This window comes from Schistocerca piceifrons, chromosome 4, assembly GCF_021461385.2.
Source record: "Schistocerca piceifrons isolate TAMUIC-IGC-003096 chromosome 4, iqSchPice1.1, whole genome shotgun sequence".
Lineage (NCBI taxonomy): Eukaryota > Metazoa > Arthropoda > Insecta > Orthoptera > Acrididae > Schistocerca > Schistocerca piceifrons.
This window is the reverse complement of record NC_060141.1, coordinates 497,040,734-497,059,220: the sequence shown is the minus strand read 5'-3', so window position 1 is coordinate 497,059,220 and position 18,487 is coordinate 497,040,734. Positions and strand designations below refer to the sequence as shown.

Below are 18,487 nucleotides of genomic sequence, written 5' to 3'. Positions count from 1 at the left end.
TCAGACTACCTAACACATCAAAACGAAAATTTCTGTTCCGACACTGACAATGTTGAGTGTTTATGGAAAAAGTTCAGGGCAATCGTAAAATGCGTTTTAGACAGGTACGTGCTGAGTAAAACTGTGAAGGACGGGAGAAACCCACTGTGGTTCAACAACAAAGTTAGGAAACTACTGCGAAAGCAAAGAGAGCTTCTCTGCAAGTTTAAACACAGCCAAACCCTCTCAGACAAACAGAAGCTAAACGATGTCAAAATTAGCGTAAGTAGGGCTATGCGTGAAGCGTTCAGTGAATTCGAAAGTAAAATTCTATGTACCGACTTGAAAATCCTTACATTAAATCAGTAAGTGGCTCGAAGCAGCATATCCATACACTCCGGGATGATGATGGCATTGAAACAGAGGATGACACGCGTAAAGCTGAAATACTAAACACCTTTTTCCAAAGCTGTTTCACAGAGGAAGACCGCACTGCAGTTCCTTCTCTAAATCCTCGCACAAACGAAAAAATGGCTGACATCGAAATAAGTATCCAAAGAATAGAAAAGCAGCTGAAATCACTCAACAGAGGAAAGGCCACTGGACCTGACAGGATACCGATTTGATTCTACACAGAGTATGCGAAAGAACTTGCCCCCCTTCTAACAGCCGTTTACTGCAAGTTTCTAGAGGAACGGAAGGTTCCAAATGATTGGAAAAGAGCACAGGTAGTACCAGTCTTCAAGAAGGGTCGTCGAGCAGATGCGCAAAACTGTAGACCTATATCTCTGACGTCGATCTGTTGTAGAATTTTAGAACATGTTTTTTGCTCGCTTTATTTGTTCATGAGACCCAGAAAATATTAGATACAGGCTCCTAGGTAGATGCCATTTTCCTTGACTTCCGGAATGCGTTCGATACAGTTCCGCACTGTCGCCTGATAAACAAAGTAAGAGCCTACAGAATATCAGACCAGCTGTGGGGTTGGATTGACGAGTTTTTAGCAAACAGAACACAGCATGTTGTTATCAATGGAGAGACGTCTACAGACGTTAAAGTAACCTCTGGCGTGCCACAGGGGAGTGTTACGGGACCATTGCTGTTCACAATATATATAAATGACCTAGTAGATAGCGTCGGACGTTCCATGCGGCTTTTCGCAGATGATGCTGTAGTATACAGAGAAGTTGCAGCATTAGAAAATTGCAGCAAAATGCAGGAAGATCTGCAGCGGATAGGCACTTGGTGCAGGGAATGGCAACTGACCCTTAACATAGACAAATGTAATGTATTGTGAATACATAGAAAGGAGGATCCTTTATTGTATAGTTATATGATAGCGGAACAAACACTGGTAGCAGTTACTTCTGTAAAATATCTGGGAGTATGCATATGGAACGATTTGGAGTGGAATGATCATATAAAATTAATTGTTGGTAAGGCGGGTACCAGGTTTAGATTCATTGGGAGAGTCCTTAAAAAATGTAGTCCATCAACAAAGGAAGTGGCTTACAAAACACTCGTTCGACCTGTACTTGAGTATTGCTCATCAGTGTGGGATCCGTACCAGGTCGAGTTGACGGAGGAGATAGAGAAGATCCAAAGAAGAGCGCCGCGTTTCATCACAGGGTTATTTGGTAAGCGTGATAGCATTATGGAGATGTTTAGCAAACTCAAGTGGCAGACTCTGCAAGAGAGGCACTCTGCATCGCGGTGTAGCTTTCTGTCCAGGTTTCAAGATGGTGCTTTTTTGGATAAGGTATCGAATATATTGCTTCCCTCTACTTATACCTCCCGAGGAGATCACGAATGTAAAATTAGAGAAATTCGAGCGCGCACGGATGCTTTTCGGCAGTCATTCTTCCCGCGAACCATACACGACTGGAACAGGACAGGGAGGTAATGACAGTGGCACGTAAAGTGCCCTCCACCACACACCGTTGGGTGGCTTGCGGAGTATAAATGTAGATGTAGATTCCAACTGTCATATTTTGCAAATTTTGTTTACAAAATTGTTTGTAAATTTTGTTTACAGATTATGACAGTGTACATGTGATGTTTTAAGACAGTGAAAGGAACCTGTGACCACTGGAGACAGTGCCACAAGTTCCTCCAAAAAATCGTAACACAACACACACATAAATGTCATATTAACAAATGTAAATCCACCTGATGATGGAGGTTTAAACCTTTGAAACGCTTCGTGGAGATAAACAGTGACTGGTAACAGTAAACTTGTTGTTTCATTTAATCCCAGACTTGTGACTGGCTCGAAGACTTCTTAACTAAAGAACCCAGTCTGTTGTCATCAGCAGTGGTTGTTCATCGGAGACAGGGGTAACATCAGGAGTGCCCAGGGAAGTGTGTTAGGACAGTTGCTACTTTCTATATACATAAATGACCTGGCGAACAGGGTGGACAGCAATCTGTGATAGTTCACTGAGCTGGTGTGTACAAGAAGGTGTCGAAGATAAGTAACTGTAGGTGATACAAGATGATGGAGACAAAATTTTTAGTTTGGTGTGATGAATAGCAGCTGGCTCTTGATGTAGAAAAATGTAAGTTAATTGGGAAGAGTAGGAAAACCAAACCCATAATATTCAGATGCAGCATTTGTAGTGACTTGTTTGACACAGTCACACATTCTAAATATCTGGACATAATGTTGCGAAGCGATATGAACTGGAACAAGCTTGTGAGAATTGTGGTAGGGAAGTTGCGTAGTTAAATTTCGCTTCTTGGGAGAGTTTTAGGAAAGCGTGGTTCATCTGTAAAGGAGACCACTTGTAGGATGCTAGTGCAACCTCTTCTTGAGTACTGCTGAAGTGTTCGGGGTCCGCACCAGGTCGGTGTGAAAGAAGACATTAAAGCAGGTCAGAGGAGAGCTGCTAGATTTGTTACCAGTAAGTTCGATCACCATGCAGGTGTTACGGATATGCATCAGGAGCTCGAGTGGGGACCGCTGGAGGTATAAGACATTCATTTTGTAGAACACTACAGAGAAAATTTAGAGAAGCAGCATATGAAGCTGACTGCAGAACGATCCTACTGCCGCCAACGTACATTTTGCGTAGAGATCATAGAGATAAGATATGATAAATTAGGGCTTATAAGGAGGCATATAGCAGTAGTTTTTCCCTCGCTCTATGTGCGAGTGGAACAGGAAGAGAGACAACTAGCTGTGGTACAGGGTTTTCTCTGTCTTGCTCTATACAGTGGCTTGCGGAGGATGTAGCTGTAGTACTTTAAGTCCCACTAATTTCTTTATGTGCTGCTTAGATTCTTCTTATTGAGGAAATTGAAGGTTATGTCCCTCAACCCAAAGGAAAACTTGACTGAAAGAGTATAGATTTTTACAGTCATTAACTTTATTTTTTTGTGTGGACTTTGTCAGTCTCTAATCATCTGAGAAGGCAACTAACTATTGGTCTTAATGCTGCATTTGGTATTCTCATAAGTAGTCAGCAAGAAATACCAAGACAGATTACTTTTAGCCTGAGAAAACAACACTTTTGAGTGGACAATTCGATTTCACTTTCTTGTGTTTTGATCTACAGCCTCTGAATGTCTTCGTTACAGGGACCTTGTCCTTACAGAACATGAAGAAAATATTCAGTGGTATATGCCTCACGGATTTATAGAGAGCGGTAGAAAATGTCGAGGTGTGGTGGAGATATGAATCTTATTTCTTTTACAAAATGTACAGATAGGGTGTAGTGAAGCTGCAAATGGAGTGGCCATAGAGTGAGTTTGCAGCACTCACAAAAATTATTGGTTTGAGGGAAGAAAGTTAAATCTTGCAAAAAATTTTCTGTTACTTTTTTATGGGTGAAAAGGCCCAGGAACTTTTTCATTACTGACAAACTAAATTATATGGGAATACAGTTGTAGAATGGAGAAGCTTCTGTAGAGAAGTGTGCACAGGAATGTGTTTAAAAGAGTGTGAGAAACTTGACGGTAACATAGAGTTACTGTCAAAATTGATGGGACTAAAACTGTGGTGGTGTTGTCATTTTTGTATTTTATGGCATTCCTTAGTTCCTATTTTATGTACAATTTTCTTGGAAATGTGGTCTATGTAACTGAATAAAAGACTTTTTGCTTTAATATCATACACATTTTACTTCCTTTTATTTATGAAGCGTCATTGGTTGCATGTAATAAATGATGTTTTATAGATACAGAGAAACACAACACTTGTGGGTAATCATTTATTATATGCTTGTATGTATTCATGTTTTTGTGCAAAACTTCTGTTCCATTACAGTGTGCTATGTACCATGCTAAAGGATATTATGGTAAAGTACAATATTTGTTTCTCCCTTAATTGAAACTAAAACATCATTGTTATTGGCTATACAGATCAACTATTGTCTTCTTAGCTACCCACCATAACTCGCAGCAGGTTTTGCCAAACTACGCTTAGATTTATGCAAAATATCTGCTCTTATCCATCTGGAAAACAAACGTAAAGTTAAGGAGTTTCTACAGCCAATTGACATTTCATGTTGACAGACTAAAACTGTTTCCTAATAGGTTTCAAGCCTGGAGAGCAGAAGCTTTGTCCCAGATGTAGACAGCAATTGGCCTCAGGATGAGCAAGAATAAATGTCTGCTTATTAAACAGACACAGTTGAGACTTCCTACATAGCGATTAATTCAGTAGTATCTGTTGGAGCTTCGGCAGTTGACACTTGTTAAATATTGAGTGCTTCGCTAGCATCTCATAGAGATTCACTTTTAAAGTTCCAGTAAATTGATAAAAGGGTTTCATTGGGTTACACTGGGTGGAAAGTTTAGAAACCACAACCTTAAATCAGTAGGACTATAGCAGCAGCAGCTACTGGTGTGAGCTCTGCTGATGCTGTGGAAAGACAAGTGCTGAGGTAATGTCATAAATGTAAGGGTATGGACATAATAATTAATGAACTAAAAATTAAAGTGCATTGTTAGTCATTCCAACAAAGTTCAAATTTTGACCCAGGCTCCTAGCACAAACACAAAATGAATTAGTGTTACAGCGATAATGGCAAAGCAGGCAAGGCCGCTAAAGATAGAGGATGGCATATTGGCAGTTAGTACAAAATGAGAAGGAAAAAGACTCGATGATAAGATCAAACATTAAGTCCTCAGATTCTTTGAAGATGATAAATTTTCTCAGCTGTCCAGGAGCAAAAATGATAATACAAAAGTAAGAGTAAATGGTGGAAACGTTTATAAGCAGAAATGCCTCCTACTATACGCATTGAAAGAAATGTTCATCAACATTGTAAGCAATGTAGTATTGAATTGGTGTTCTCAAAATTCTATGAAGTGGTATATTACAGTTGGTGCTGCTAGTACACACTGTATGTGTGTATGTAATACATCAGAATGCCTAACTGATGTTGGTTGCAACTCATATCAAGGATGATGACTGCAAGGAATTAATCAAGAAAACAGTGTGCTATTCAGAATCAAAAGACTGCATGCTGAAACACTGTGAATACTTTCCTGGAAGCTTATTTGGTAGATTTTTTCAAAGGATGTGATCCAGAAGAAATGACAGAATATGAGCAGTAGTTTTGTACCGAATCATTTTATGGATTTTTCTGAGAACTATTTATCTGTCACTAAAGATCCTGTTAAAGGGTTTCATTGGGAGAACAGAAGCCACATTCCATTCCATTGCATTTTGTTTTGGTGGTAAAGAACCACAGAATATCAGCATCTGTACTATTAGTAACTGCCTTCGTCATAATACCATTGCAAATCATGCATTCATAATGAGGCTGAATGAGAATTTGAGGATAATGGTAGGAAAAATTGAGCAAATATTGATGCCTATTGATCTGTTTAAGTTCTGCCATGATGCTTCAGGCATCTACTTTTTAGTGTTACACAAAAAGGAATTGAATAAGTTCAGTTTGAGCGGAAAAGGCTTGCCTCAAAATTTTCTAGGACAAGGGAAATCTGTCAGATACGCCCCTTGGTTTAAACAGGATCAGAGTAAGCATAGTTTCTAATGATGTTGCAGCATTCACTGTTAATGCATTTGAAGTAGGTGAAGAAATCCCAGCTGTTTCAGTTACAACATTAAAACCTGGATGGTATGTTACATGTATGTATGACAGTTTGTGGTGGGTGGGAAATGTTTGTGAAGTTTGATTAGAACAAAAAGGTGCCTGGGTAAAGTTTATGCGCCCTGTGGTCATACCTGTTCCTTCAACTGCCCATCTACTAAAGATACTTACTGAATTCCAGAGCAACATGTATTTAAACTTATAAAGCATCATCCATCATCATCATCATTGTCGTCGTCACCAGGGCAATGCCTTTTTTCAGAATCCAAACAAGACAGTATTTGCAATTTATTCAATCTTGAGTGGAAAATAATTATTACAGTTGTATAGTAATGTTTTAACTTGTATTTTTATTGACACAAAGCAATTTTAACTGCTTTTACTTTCTGTATACTCATTACTGTCACATTCTAGTAATGTACTATGAGAGTAATAACTTTTAGCACTGTTTTTCATCCATCAGCAGGCATGGGTCTAAAATCCATACTAATGTTATAAGTGTGGAAGTGACATTGTCTGCTTAATATTTTACTGATGAACTGATTTTTATGAAATGTGGCATGGGGATAGCTTGAACACTGAGAAAGAACATAGGCTTCTTTAGAAAATTAAGAATATCAACCACTTAGTGTGAAGTAGGTATGCAGATTTTTTTTATTATTGTTATTTTTATGCTAATGCAGTGGTCGGTGGCTCAGTGTTTAAAACCTATTCTGTGACAGTGTGAATCAAAATGCATATTTGTTAGCAAGGTTTCTGAAATTTTAAAAATAAGTGCTACACCACCTGGTGAAGCTGGACAGTTTTTATGATGAAATATTGTGAACGTTCATAGTGAAATCCAGTGGTTAATCCGTCAGCCATAGTTAAGACTGTTACGTCTGCAAAGCCTTAAGGGAGGTAGTATTATTAGTATTTATTTTATGATATGCCTAGAAAATGTAAGTCTGGTTTAGCTCATAGTTCTAAGAAAGCTCAAACTGTGTAAGCTACTGGAACCTGACAAATCTCGGAGCAATCTCAGATCCACTATAACTTAGATGCAGAACATCATCTGGCCTTAAGAGCTAGAGTGTTAGTAGGACAGTCACAAGCCCGACACATTTTAGATGCTGAGCATCATGTGTCTCTTATAGCATTCTGAAATGCTTGAAGGCTCACTATGACGGCATTGTTTAATGCTGTACGACAGGCAGACACATTGTGCCTTTACATGTGGGCTGCATTTTGATGACGACATGTACTCAAGTCAGATAGTTTTATATTCTGACAGAATGTAACTTTGCAGTGTTACTTGAAAATGGCCATAAGGCCAAAATTGCAATAGCAACACTAAATATTTTAGACAGTCAACGGCGACTGATGCCTTTTAAGAAATATTATATGACTGTGAATCCCAACCATGAGAAATTAATCAATAGTTACAAGTTTTCAAGTTTGAAGTAAAGAAATAAACAAGAAGTGCAATGTTTTATCTGTTCTATTGAACTGCAAAAGAGCTGCATATTTTACTTTGGTTACAAGAAAAGATGACACCTTATCAAATTAATGACATTGCTTTATTTGTTAATTGACAAGATACTACATGACATTATTGTAAAAAATATACATGGTCCATGTGACCTTATCAACCATCATTCTCCTTGCTTGGAAGATTGGTGATGTACGAAAAAGTTCCCACATAGGCTTCAAGCGGAGGCCATCAATGAAAACAGATATCCCCCGTACCAACAAAGAGCACCAGAAGACAGGGCTTGGATGCAGTGATAAAGTTTCAGAATAGTAGCTACATTAGTGGCGTTAATATAGTTGTTTGGTCCCCTACTCCTGAATTTTGTCAGCATTGTTCAGTGCGCATATCAGTGTGAAGGCCTGCGGTTCAGTGTGTGCTAGAAAATATATTTGTAAATATATCAACAAAGACAGTGATCACACTATTTTTAACTCCAGAAACACGGAACTTGCAACTCCCGCAGACAGAGTACTCGTATGCAGTCTGGCCATTACGTCCACAGCAACAAAGCTGTGTGGAGGCTTTCATTTTTTTGCGTTGTACGAAGGACATCCAACCATAACACACCTCAATCTTCACTTAAAGAATGATGGAAAGATGGGTTTCAAGGAAAATAATTTTCGCGAGCAGGGATCAAGTCTGCCAAAAACAACACTGACCATGTTTTTTTGATATTTGTGCAAGAGATGATTTTGCAAAAGTTCTATTTGCTGAGATATAGCCGGTTACATCAAGAAAAGAATGGAAACATTGAGCTCAAAGAATCCATGTTCACAGTTGGCCTGTCGTTAAGTCCATAGATGCTTCACGTTCATGTCAGCAACATGGAAAGCTTTTACTTGAAAATGATGTTATGGTTTGTGCGAGGGCCAATGTCTTTTATAGATCTTTAAAAAATTTGGGAATTATAAACATTCAGATAGGCATGTGAGGGAAAAGGTTTATTGAAATACCATCAATGGAGGAGGCCAGGCAGTGCAGATCAATGACCAAAATGAGAGACTTTCGCTGCATTAGTAGCAACGTGTTGGCTTTCAAATACCCAGAAAATGTGGCAAAAAAAATACAACAATGACACAGCTGAATATCCGTTGTGCAGATTTAAAACCATTAATGCCAGATACAGTGAAGAGCTCGTAACAACTTCAAAATATTTATCTTATTACTGTGGATTGAGAAGACCAGGTAGAAATGAAAAAGTTGGTTGCAGTTTATTATGAGAAATGAGCTGTGACACTACTCATTGCAGCAGCAACTCCATGAATAATACGTTCTGCAACTAAATGCAGACCAGACAACAGTTTTTAATGATGTTATGCAATAAATTGAGACTGCTACATGCTCAGGGAGGAACTGGTAAGATTCTTTTAAATTTCCTCTCAGCCCAAATCTGCAAAAATAAAGGCTCTGTTGCAGTAGGCTCTTCTGGAACAGCTGCCACACTACTTGATGGTGAACGTACGGCTCAAGAAGAAATGCCTGTTTATAACACTGACAGATGTTGCAACAATGTAAGCTGTGGGTTGAGATGAGTGTCCAGTCTCTTATACAAGAGCAATGGAAGCGTTAAATCACACTGTGCAAGGTATTAAAAACAACTAAATTGTCATTGGAGGGATTGTCATATTATTGACGGGCAGTTTTAGATACTCTTAACTTCAATGAAGTAAATGCATCAACCTTATGGCAGCATGTTGAAAGATTAAGTTCAACAAGAAGTATGCGCCTACAACTTCACAGTGACACAGAATCAGAAAAGTTTGCAGGAGCTGTTCTGAAAATTGGCAGAGGTCATATTGATACAGATGCTAATGGCATGATTATATTAGAATGTGAATTGTATAATGTTGTTCATAGTGCAGAAGAATAGGTGAGCAAAATGTATCCTGAACTGCAAGCAAATGTGAGGAAATAAAGGAATGGTTGTGTGAAAGGGCAATTTGTGGGTGCCGATTAATGAAAAAATTGTCACAGGTAGAAGAGTTATTGTAGAATATCTGTCTGTTGATAATTTATGGATACTGAACAAACATACCCTCCAGAGATTTAAGAAATCTTTGCAATTGTCAGGAGTGCCTAATCATAAACTGATTTAAAGGTCGGTGTTCCAGTCTTCCTAATGGGACCAGGTTGTGTAACAGTACATGCGAATTGCACATCAGGGCTGAAATATTGTGAGCGCTATTACAATTAGTGGCACAGCTAAAGCAGAAACTGTTTTTAGTCAATGAATCCCAAATATACTCACGGGATTGTCTTTTCAATGTAAGAGTGACAAAAACCTTTTAGGTTACAATCTTTGAAAATCTACATTAGATATTCAATACACAATACATCAATAAATACACTCCTGGAAATGGAAAAAAGAACACATTGACACCGGTGTGTCAGACCCACCATACTTGCTCCGGACACTGCGAGAGGGCTGTACAAGCAATGATCACACGCACGGCACAGCGGACACACCAGGAACCGCGGTGTTGGCCGTCAAATGGCGCTAGCTGCGCAGCATTTGTGCACGGCCGCCGTCAGTGTCAGCCAGTTTGCCGTGGCATACGGAGCTCCATCGCAGTCTTTAACACTGGTAGCATGCCGCGACAGCGTGGACGTGAACCGTATGTGCAGTTGACGGACTTTGAGCGAGTGCGTATAGTGGGCATGCGGGAGGCCGGGTGGACGTACCGCCAAATTGCTCAACACGTGGGGCGTGAGGTCTCCACAGTACATCGATGTTGTCGCCAGTGGTCGGCGGAAGGTGCACGTGCCCGTCGACCTGGGACCGGACCGCAGCGACGCATGGATGCACGGCAAGACCGTAGGATCCTATGCAGTGCCGTAGGGGACCGCACCGCCACATCCCAGCAAATTAGGGACACTGTTGCTCCTGGGGTATCGGCGAGGACCATTCGCAACCGTCTCCATGAAGCTGGGCTACGGTCCCGCACACCGTTAGGCCGTCTTCCGCTCACGCCCCAACATCGTGCAGCCCGCCTCCAGTGGTGTCACGACAGGCGTGAATGGAGGGACGAATGGAGACGTGTCGTCTTCAGCGATGAGAGTCGCTTCTGCCTTGGTGCCAATGATGGTCGTATGCGTGTTTGGCGCCGTGCAGGTGAGCACCACAATCAGGACTGCATACGACCGAGGCACACAGGGCCAACACCCGGCATCATGGTGTGGGGAGCGATCTCCTACACTGGCCGTACACCACTGGTGATCGTCGAGGGGACACTGAATAGTGCACGGTACATCCAAACTGTCATTGAACCCATCGTTCTACCATTCTTAGACCGGCAAGGGAACTTGCTGTTCCAACAGGACAATGCACGTCCGCATGTATCCCGTGCCACCCAACGTGCTCTAGAAGGTGTAAGTCAACTACCCTGGCCAGCAAGATCTCCGGATCTGTCCCCCATTGAGCATGTTTGGGACTGGATGAAGCGTCGTCTCACGCGGTCTGCACGTCCAGCACGAACGCTGGTCCAACTGAGGCGCCAGGTGGAAATGGCATGGCAAGCCGTTCCACAGGACTACATCCAGCATCTCTACGATCGTCTCCATGGGAGAATAGCAGCCTGCATTGCTGCGAAAGGTGGATATACACTGTACTAGTGCCGACATTGTGCATGCTCTGTTGCCTGTGTCTATGTGCCTGTGGTTCTGTCAGTGTGATCATGTGATGTATCTGACCCCAGGAATGTGTCAATAAAGTTTCCCCTTCCTGGGACAATGAATTCACGGTGTTCTTATTTCAATTTCCAGGAGTGTATTACAAACATCAGTACATTACATTCATCTCATGACACACACTGAAGCAAAATTTTCCTCATTAAAGAACATTCTAATAATGAATTCACGTTGCCATTCCAGTGATTTTATTATTTTGTTTTAAATATCTTACTATTATCTAACATGAAGGATATTTGTCTTTAATATTATTTTTAGTTAAAACTTTCCCTTTAAACAATGAGTAAAAATTTGGCAAATTCATTCTTTATCAGAATGACATTTTAGCTAGTGCACTGCATTCCTCTTCATTATGGGGAAAAAACATTGTCTGGGTTGAGGAAGTCCACTGTTAAGGCATGAAGTGCAGTCTTGATACTCACCAACTTATGTCTAATTGTGGCCCATTTTGCTTTCGTATTTATACATGTAAATCTGTGTTCTTCACTGTCAATAAGCATACATGTGGGTTGCTTGGATGGACCAGTGAGGTGTATTGTGTATAGTTTGGAATTCTTTGGAATTTTCCGATTGACTGTGGTGTACCACTGGGCCGTCGCATCCATTGGTAATTGTTGACTACGAATGTTGTTCTATATTGCCTGCCAGTTTGTGCCCTTGTTTTTCTTCTGCTATATGTTCCCAGCATTGTGCTCCAGTAATTTGTAGTATAATTCTTTTATGTTCGTCAGTTTGTTATCTGGCGTTATCACTTGCATATAACTGCATTCAACAAGAAAATGCTTTATGTGATAGTCATTTCAGTATGTGGTTGATGTTGATAAGTGGAATGAGGCTAACCATAGCTATTTAATATATAAAATGTGTGTTGAGGCTAGTAGGCATGTTTCTCCACTTGTTAAGCATCTTCTTGTAGACATAGGTGAGGTTGAAGCCACCTTGTTTGGTTGCTAGTGTCAGCGTGTTGTATTGGACTTCAAAAATATGACAGCAGCTTATAAAGTGACATAGCACTGACATAATTAATTTGGTGATGTCACAAGTTGATGGGAGGACTCGTGCCATGTAGTTAATTTTGTGTATTAGAGACACATTAACCTAGTGCATTTTTTTAATTTGCTGGGTTTTCTGATCCTGTGATTTTGAATGCAAGCAAGTACGCTGTTCAGTAATTTCATATAATTTGCAGAAATTATTTGGCCCATTCCTTCGGAAGATGGTGTACAGGTGTTGCAAGTTATTAATTTTTCTAAATGATCCTTGTACTTGTGCAGCTTTTCAATGGCTAAATGTTAATTTTCCCTTATCTATATTCAGTTTTGCACTAGACACCATCTCATATGTCTTTGTAATGACAGAGGTCATTGCTGTCTCATTATTGTTAAAAGCTAGGAAGCCTACATCACCAGCATAAACCTTGCAGATGATATGTTGTCAAGCTTTGAAGTTGTTGGGGCAAAGTTGCCAACAGAAGTTCACTGACGATTGCAAAAAGTGTCACTGACACTGACAACCATGTCTTACTGAATTTTTTATTTCAGTGTTGCTGCTTGGCTGATTATTTATAATTATAGGTAGTATTTTTAAAAATATTTTGTATCACCTATCACCTCTGTGAAGCAAAATCGAAAATTCATTCATTGCGTTGTGTGGAAAAATGGTGACTGACTCAGTCAAAGGCTTTGGTGAAGTGCAAGGATATCAGGGTACGGTTTATTCAGCAGATTTTCACTGCTGCTATGATATATCAGCACGAAGATTATTATTATTATTATTATTATTATTATTATTATTATCATTATCACCATCCCTCTCCTCCCCCCCCCCCCCCCCCCCCCCCCACGACACTTGTTTGGTATTGTCCTGTTACTGCTTTCAGCCATCAGCTTAAGACATGAGTGAAGATTTTAAAATCAACATTCAGCAGTGTTATGGTCTCAAGTTATCTATAGTATTCTTAGCCAGGTTTTTGAGTATTAAAACTATAGTGTCGTCTTTAAATTTTTTGGGACCGTGAGCTAATGCGGCACATTTATGTACAGTCTATTAATAAGTAATTTATCAAACAGAAACTGCACTGAGCCAGGAGAACGCTAGTTGCAGAATTTGGTACAAGAATTAACCAAAGAAAATATATAGTGGCATTATGTGTTATTTGTTATTTAAGTTAGAAATAATTTATTCACAAATACATTTCTTTGACTTACCTACTTATTTGAATAATTGCCAGATAGAAATTTATGTGAATGACACCCATTTCTGCTTATCATTACACCCTGCAGTTCCTTCCTCTTATTATTTATTGCAGTTAATATTATCAACTGTAACATGCCCTGTTAGTTCATTTAATCGATATGCACACAAGAGCCTACATCGTACGTACCTGGATTGTATTTTTTTGTTGATTGTAAACTAAATTGGTAGTTCTAATATGTTGTCATACTCCTCAACCTAAATCTTTTTCATTTGTTCTGGCCTAAATGTTTCCCAATATCAGTGCAATTTCAGCAACAGACTAAATGTGAGCCTTATTTCAACAGCTATTCTTTCATGCAAATTTAGTGTTCCACAGTTAAATCTGTGACCTTCAATAACACTCAGTATTCGATTATCACTTTTCGTTATACATGGTCATACTCAATTGCTGTGATAATATTTGGTGAAACTCTGGTACACAGCACACCCTTTTGCACATAAAACACAGAAAATTGACAGCTGAAAAGAAATTTTAATTGGACCCAGCAAGTGTTGGAATGCATTTACATTAGTACTGCTACGTTATGACAAATCCGTATAGAGTTTATGTTCCCTTAGCCATACGACAGGGGCACTCAGTACGTGCGTGCCACACAATGAGAGCACGCCATTTGATAAAGACCGCAAAAACTGCCTGCCACAATGCATGCAAAGCAAGTGATAGGCAGCCAGCTCCATTCAATACAAAAATGGACACAAACATAACATTTGTATTTCCATCAGTCTCAATAATGGAAGATGGGTGTCGAATTGTCAAGGAGGAGAATTCCTAAAATAATTTTTTGGGCTCCACAATGTGCTTTGTGTTGACCAGTAAGAAAATTTGAGAAGTCATCCATCCTCTTTTATTCTACCTGGAATAAAAATGTAGCTTTGTTTATAAAATCCCTTCACCACTTTCAGATTTTGTGAATGATTGATTATAATAGTTTTTAATTTAGAAGTGTTTCCTCAAAAATTGAGTACCTAGATTGATCTTTGGTGGCTTTAAAATCAGGGGCAGTTTCATCAAGGATAGAAATAATGTAAAAACAGGGATTTCAAGTGTGCCCACATGTTTAAGAATTGGCAACTACGCAGTGAAAAGATAATAGTACTAACTTTGTTTTATTCATATAGCAAGAAAAGTTCTGGCAGAATGTAAATAATTTAGGAGTAAAGGAGACACACTGCAAGAAAAGTGCTGGCAAACTGTAAGTAATTTAGGAGTAAAGGAGACACATACTGAACAAGAGAAGCGTTTTGTCTCCCCCCCGTCTCTCTCTCTCTCTCTCTCTCTCTCTCTCTCTCTCTCTCTCTCTCTCTCTCTCTCTCTCTCCAGATGTTGAGTTTCCCGAATTCAGGGTTTTGGAAGAAAGTTCAGCCAAAGATGTGCAAGTATTTATTGGAGTATATTATCTATTTGCTTTGTTGCAGTTTCAAAACAGTAGCAACAAAAACAGGACCAAGGGAGACAGATGCAGAGAGGATTGAGGGGAAAGGGTTAGAAGAAAGAGCAGAAAGGAAGAAGAAAAGAACCAGAGAAATGGCAGAACTGGAGGAGGGGGAAGATATAATAAATAACCACTCTGTATGTTCACTATAAAAAGAAAATTGGCAAATATTGCAAGTATTCCACCTAGTGGGAACAGAGAATACAATCTGATGAGGCTGATGACCTCACTGTCTGGTCTCCTTCCCCACAACCACCCAACCCAACCCTTATCTTTCACAGAATGAAACCATAAATCTCTCTACTGAGTGAGACACTTAGGTTAAAGCTCTTGATTTGTGTTTGGAAGAAGGAGCTTCAAACTCTCCCGTATTCATACAGATTTAGATTTTCTGTGGTTTGGTTCCTGTTAGCCCTTCCTATCTGTGCTAGTCTTGCTTTTTCTGTAATGATATCATTATAGATTTAACATTAATCCTAATCTTTCTTCCATTTTTATAAGTACCTTCAAATTCAGTGCATAGAATATTAATAGTTATGACAAAATAAAGAAGAGGCTTTTAATCTGTGAGACAGCACTAAGATAAATCTTAAATATATGAGGGAACTTTAGAAAGTAAGCTAAAAATTATTATGGCAACCAAGTAACTTTTATTGAATGCCGTGTTGCACTTAAGTGAGCCAAATACGTGACACTGTTTTTAATATAGTCACCAAGTATCTATAAACAACAGGAAGAATGTTCTACCAATCAGTTCAGTACCTCAGCTACAGAAATCTGCCATTAGAGAACCACTGCTTGAACATTCTCATTGTTGAAAAATCTTTTTATGCCAAGATGTTCTGTCAGCTTGCCAAAATGATTGCATGTTTTGTATTCTAAGCCTCTTTCTGCCTTCATATTTTTGATGATTGACATTTTTGTGTGTCTTGACAGGGCTGCTTGGTTTTATATTTTTTTAATTTATTAGACCATATCGAGCACATCCTCGTCTTCTGCTGTCCTGTAGAAGATACATAAAATAATACCTAATAAATGCAATAGCCTATATGTTTAGGGAGTTGTAATGTATCTTTAGTTGTGTGTATTTTGTGTTTGACTGTTCAGTACTTAACATTTTATTTTTAAGCATTCACAGATATTTTTCTCAAATATTCTATTAAATTTATATACCTTCTAGGTAGTCCCATATGATAATATATATAGAAATGCAGTTAGTATAAAATGAAACGTAATGAACTTTGTGCTGTTATTATTTACACATTGTACTTTTATATCAAGCACATTTTTAACATTGGATGAGAACAATATAGAGATTACACATATTACAAAAACCAAAGATAAAATATGCAAGAAATGATACCTTTGACATTTTTGGCATCTTTGACAACAAAATATGCCACTTACATTTGAAAGTATGATTTGCCTCATTTATAAGCATAAAAGTGTGTGCTAGAAAGCATAAATTCTTTATAAGTACATACTGAACAGTCCAAACATATACATGTAATTATAAAATCATTCCAACTCCCATAACATAAAGCACATACCATTTATTATGTATCATTTCTATGTATCTGCTATATGACTGCTGATGATGAGCATGTGCTTGATACTGGTCTGGTAAATTAAATAAATAAAAACAAAGAAGCCCTATAGTCATATATACAAATAAAGATGTCTTCCAAAAAAGGATGGAATTGCATGGTGGAAGATCTGAACAGTATTATGGATCAACATCACCGATGTCTGTGCAACCTGGGTCAAATTGTTGGCACCATTTCGCTGTGCTGGACACAAAATTTGATTTTGCCCGTATACCAATAGAATTGTGAAATTTGGATGTTTTACCTATAAGAATCGTACTGTCTCAGTAATTGAACTTTGGAGTACGATATCAGTTACCGCACCATTTCACTCCCACACTGTGACGTAACTTTTATCCATACCACAGCCTAACTGTGCCTGCAGGAAACCCAGAACAGACACCCTCTTATGACAGTGTACTACGCTTGTTGTGCAATGGTCTTAGCATGGGGCTATGTATGTCACTTAATTTCTGAAGTCCCTACACACCTTACCATACAATATTTTAGGTCTTTATATATTGTGCCTCTTTTTATTTCTTTGTGCCTGTGTAATTTGCCTTGAACTTGTGGTTTAATAATTTTAAAGTATATGATGACTATTGTTGTTGCATTTATTATTGTTATTTCCAGGGCTTCTATCGGGGAGGAAAATTTGTATTTAGCTTTAAAGTAGGTCCTAACTATCCTCATGAGCCACCTAAAGTGAAATGTGAAACTCCAGTATATCATCCGAACATTGACTTGGAAGGGAATGTTTGCCTTAACATTTTGCGAGAAGATTGGAAGCCAGTGTTAACTATTAATTCTATTGTTTATGGACTACAGTATTTGTTTTTAGTAAGTATTATTTGGATATAGGTGAATTACATTTTTAAGTATATTTCAAAATTAGATTATTAATTTAAAACTCTTTGCAGGAGCCTAATCCAGAAGACCCACTTAACAAAGAGGCTGCTGAAATGCTGCAGAACAACAGACGTATTTTTGAACAGAATGTGCAGAAAGCAATGAGAGGTGGTTATGTTGGTTCTGTATACTTTGAAAGGTGTTTGAAATGAAAAACTGTGAATGGAACACACAACTTTTTTTTCTGAAGAAAGATGTGACCTATGGTCTAGCAACATGGGTTTGATTAAAGTATTATTTAAGCCAGCACATTATAATGCTTCGGTCAGACAGGTCACTTGCTTGAGAGAGTTTTTATTTAAACCAGCTTTCAGTACGAACTCTGAAGTTTCTTCCATTTGTTAAATAACCATATTCATTGACAGGAACAAGTCCAAATTTTTGAAAGTGAGGTGTAGTGTGTGTGTGTGTGTGTGTATGTGTGTGTGTGTGTGTGTGTGTGTGTGTTATCCATAAAATCTGTTCTGTGACTTATTTTGTCCACACAATTTTTTAAAAAGGTTTTTGTTTTTGCCATTTAAAAGATTAATTTTTAACCCACATTTAAAATGCATTGAAATGGAATTTAGCTTTATTACAGTCATTGTTGTAACATTTTGCCAAATAGAACAAATGTAAGCTCGAACTCATTTCAATAAAGTATATCTCAAAAAGTGTGAATTAAACAGTTGGTAACTGTTCTTGAAGATTAGTTGATTTATACAGTGTCCTGTAAATTCCTTTCTAAATAATAGGCTGACAGTGAGGAATTGCAAAATATATTTGATACCATTGATCAGATTGTGTTGCATCAATTTTTGTTAGTGTGGAAAAAAAATCACCTTCTGCAAATAAATGGATCATACAAACTCATATTTGTAGTAATGTATACTATTGCACAACATCCATATCCCAACATAATATAAATTTTCTTCCTTATACTGAATGTAAAGGTAAGTTCCTTCAAATGCTGCTACTTTAAAACATTGTGGAGAGGAGCCATGCCACTGAGATGTCTTTCAGGTGCCATAGTGGCTGGTATATATTATCATTGTATAAATTTCTCTTTTTAAAAATGTAAGT

The 18,487-nt window shown here is 38.5% G+C and overlaps 1 protein-coding gene across 1 annotated transcript in view; it reads left to right on the top strand.

The window, feature by feature from the left end:
- Positions 1 to 18,277, top strand: part of LOC124795025 (NEDD8-conjugating enzyme Ubc12) — a 36,844-nt gene extending 18,567 nt beyond the window's left edge. Inside the window, exons 3-4 of the mRNA XM_047258795.1 lie at positions 17,150 to 17,356; positions 17,437 to 18,277. Of these exons, the coding sequence (XP_047114751.1) occupies positions 17,150 to 17,356; positions 17,437 to 17,577 (348 nt within the window). The 3' untranslated portion in view covers positions 17,578 to 18,277. The remainder of the gene's footprint in view (positions 1 to 17,149; positions 17,357 to 17,436) is intronic.
- Positions 18,278 to 18,487: the final 210 nt, after the last annotated feature.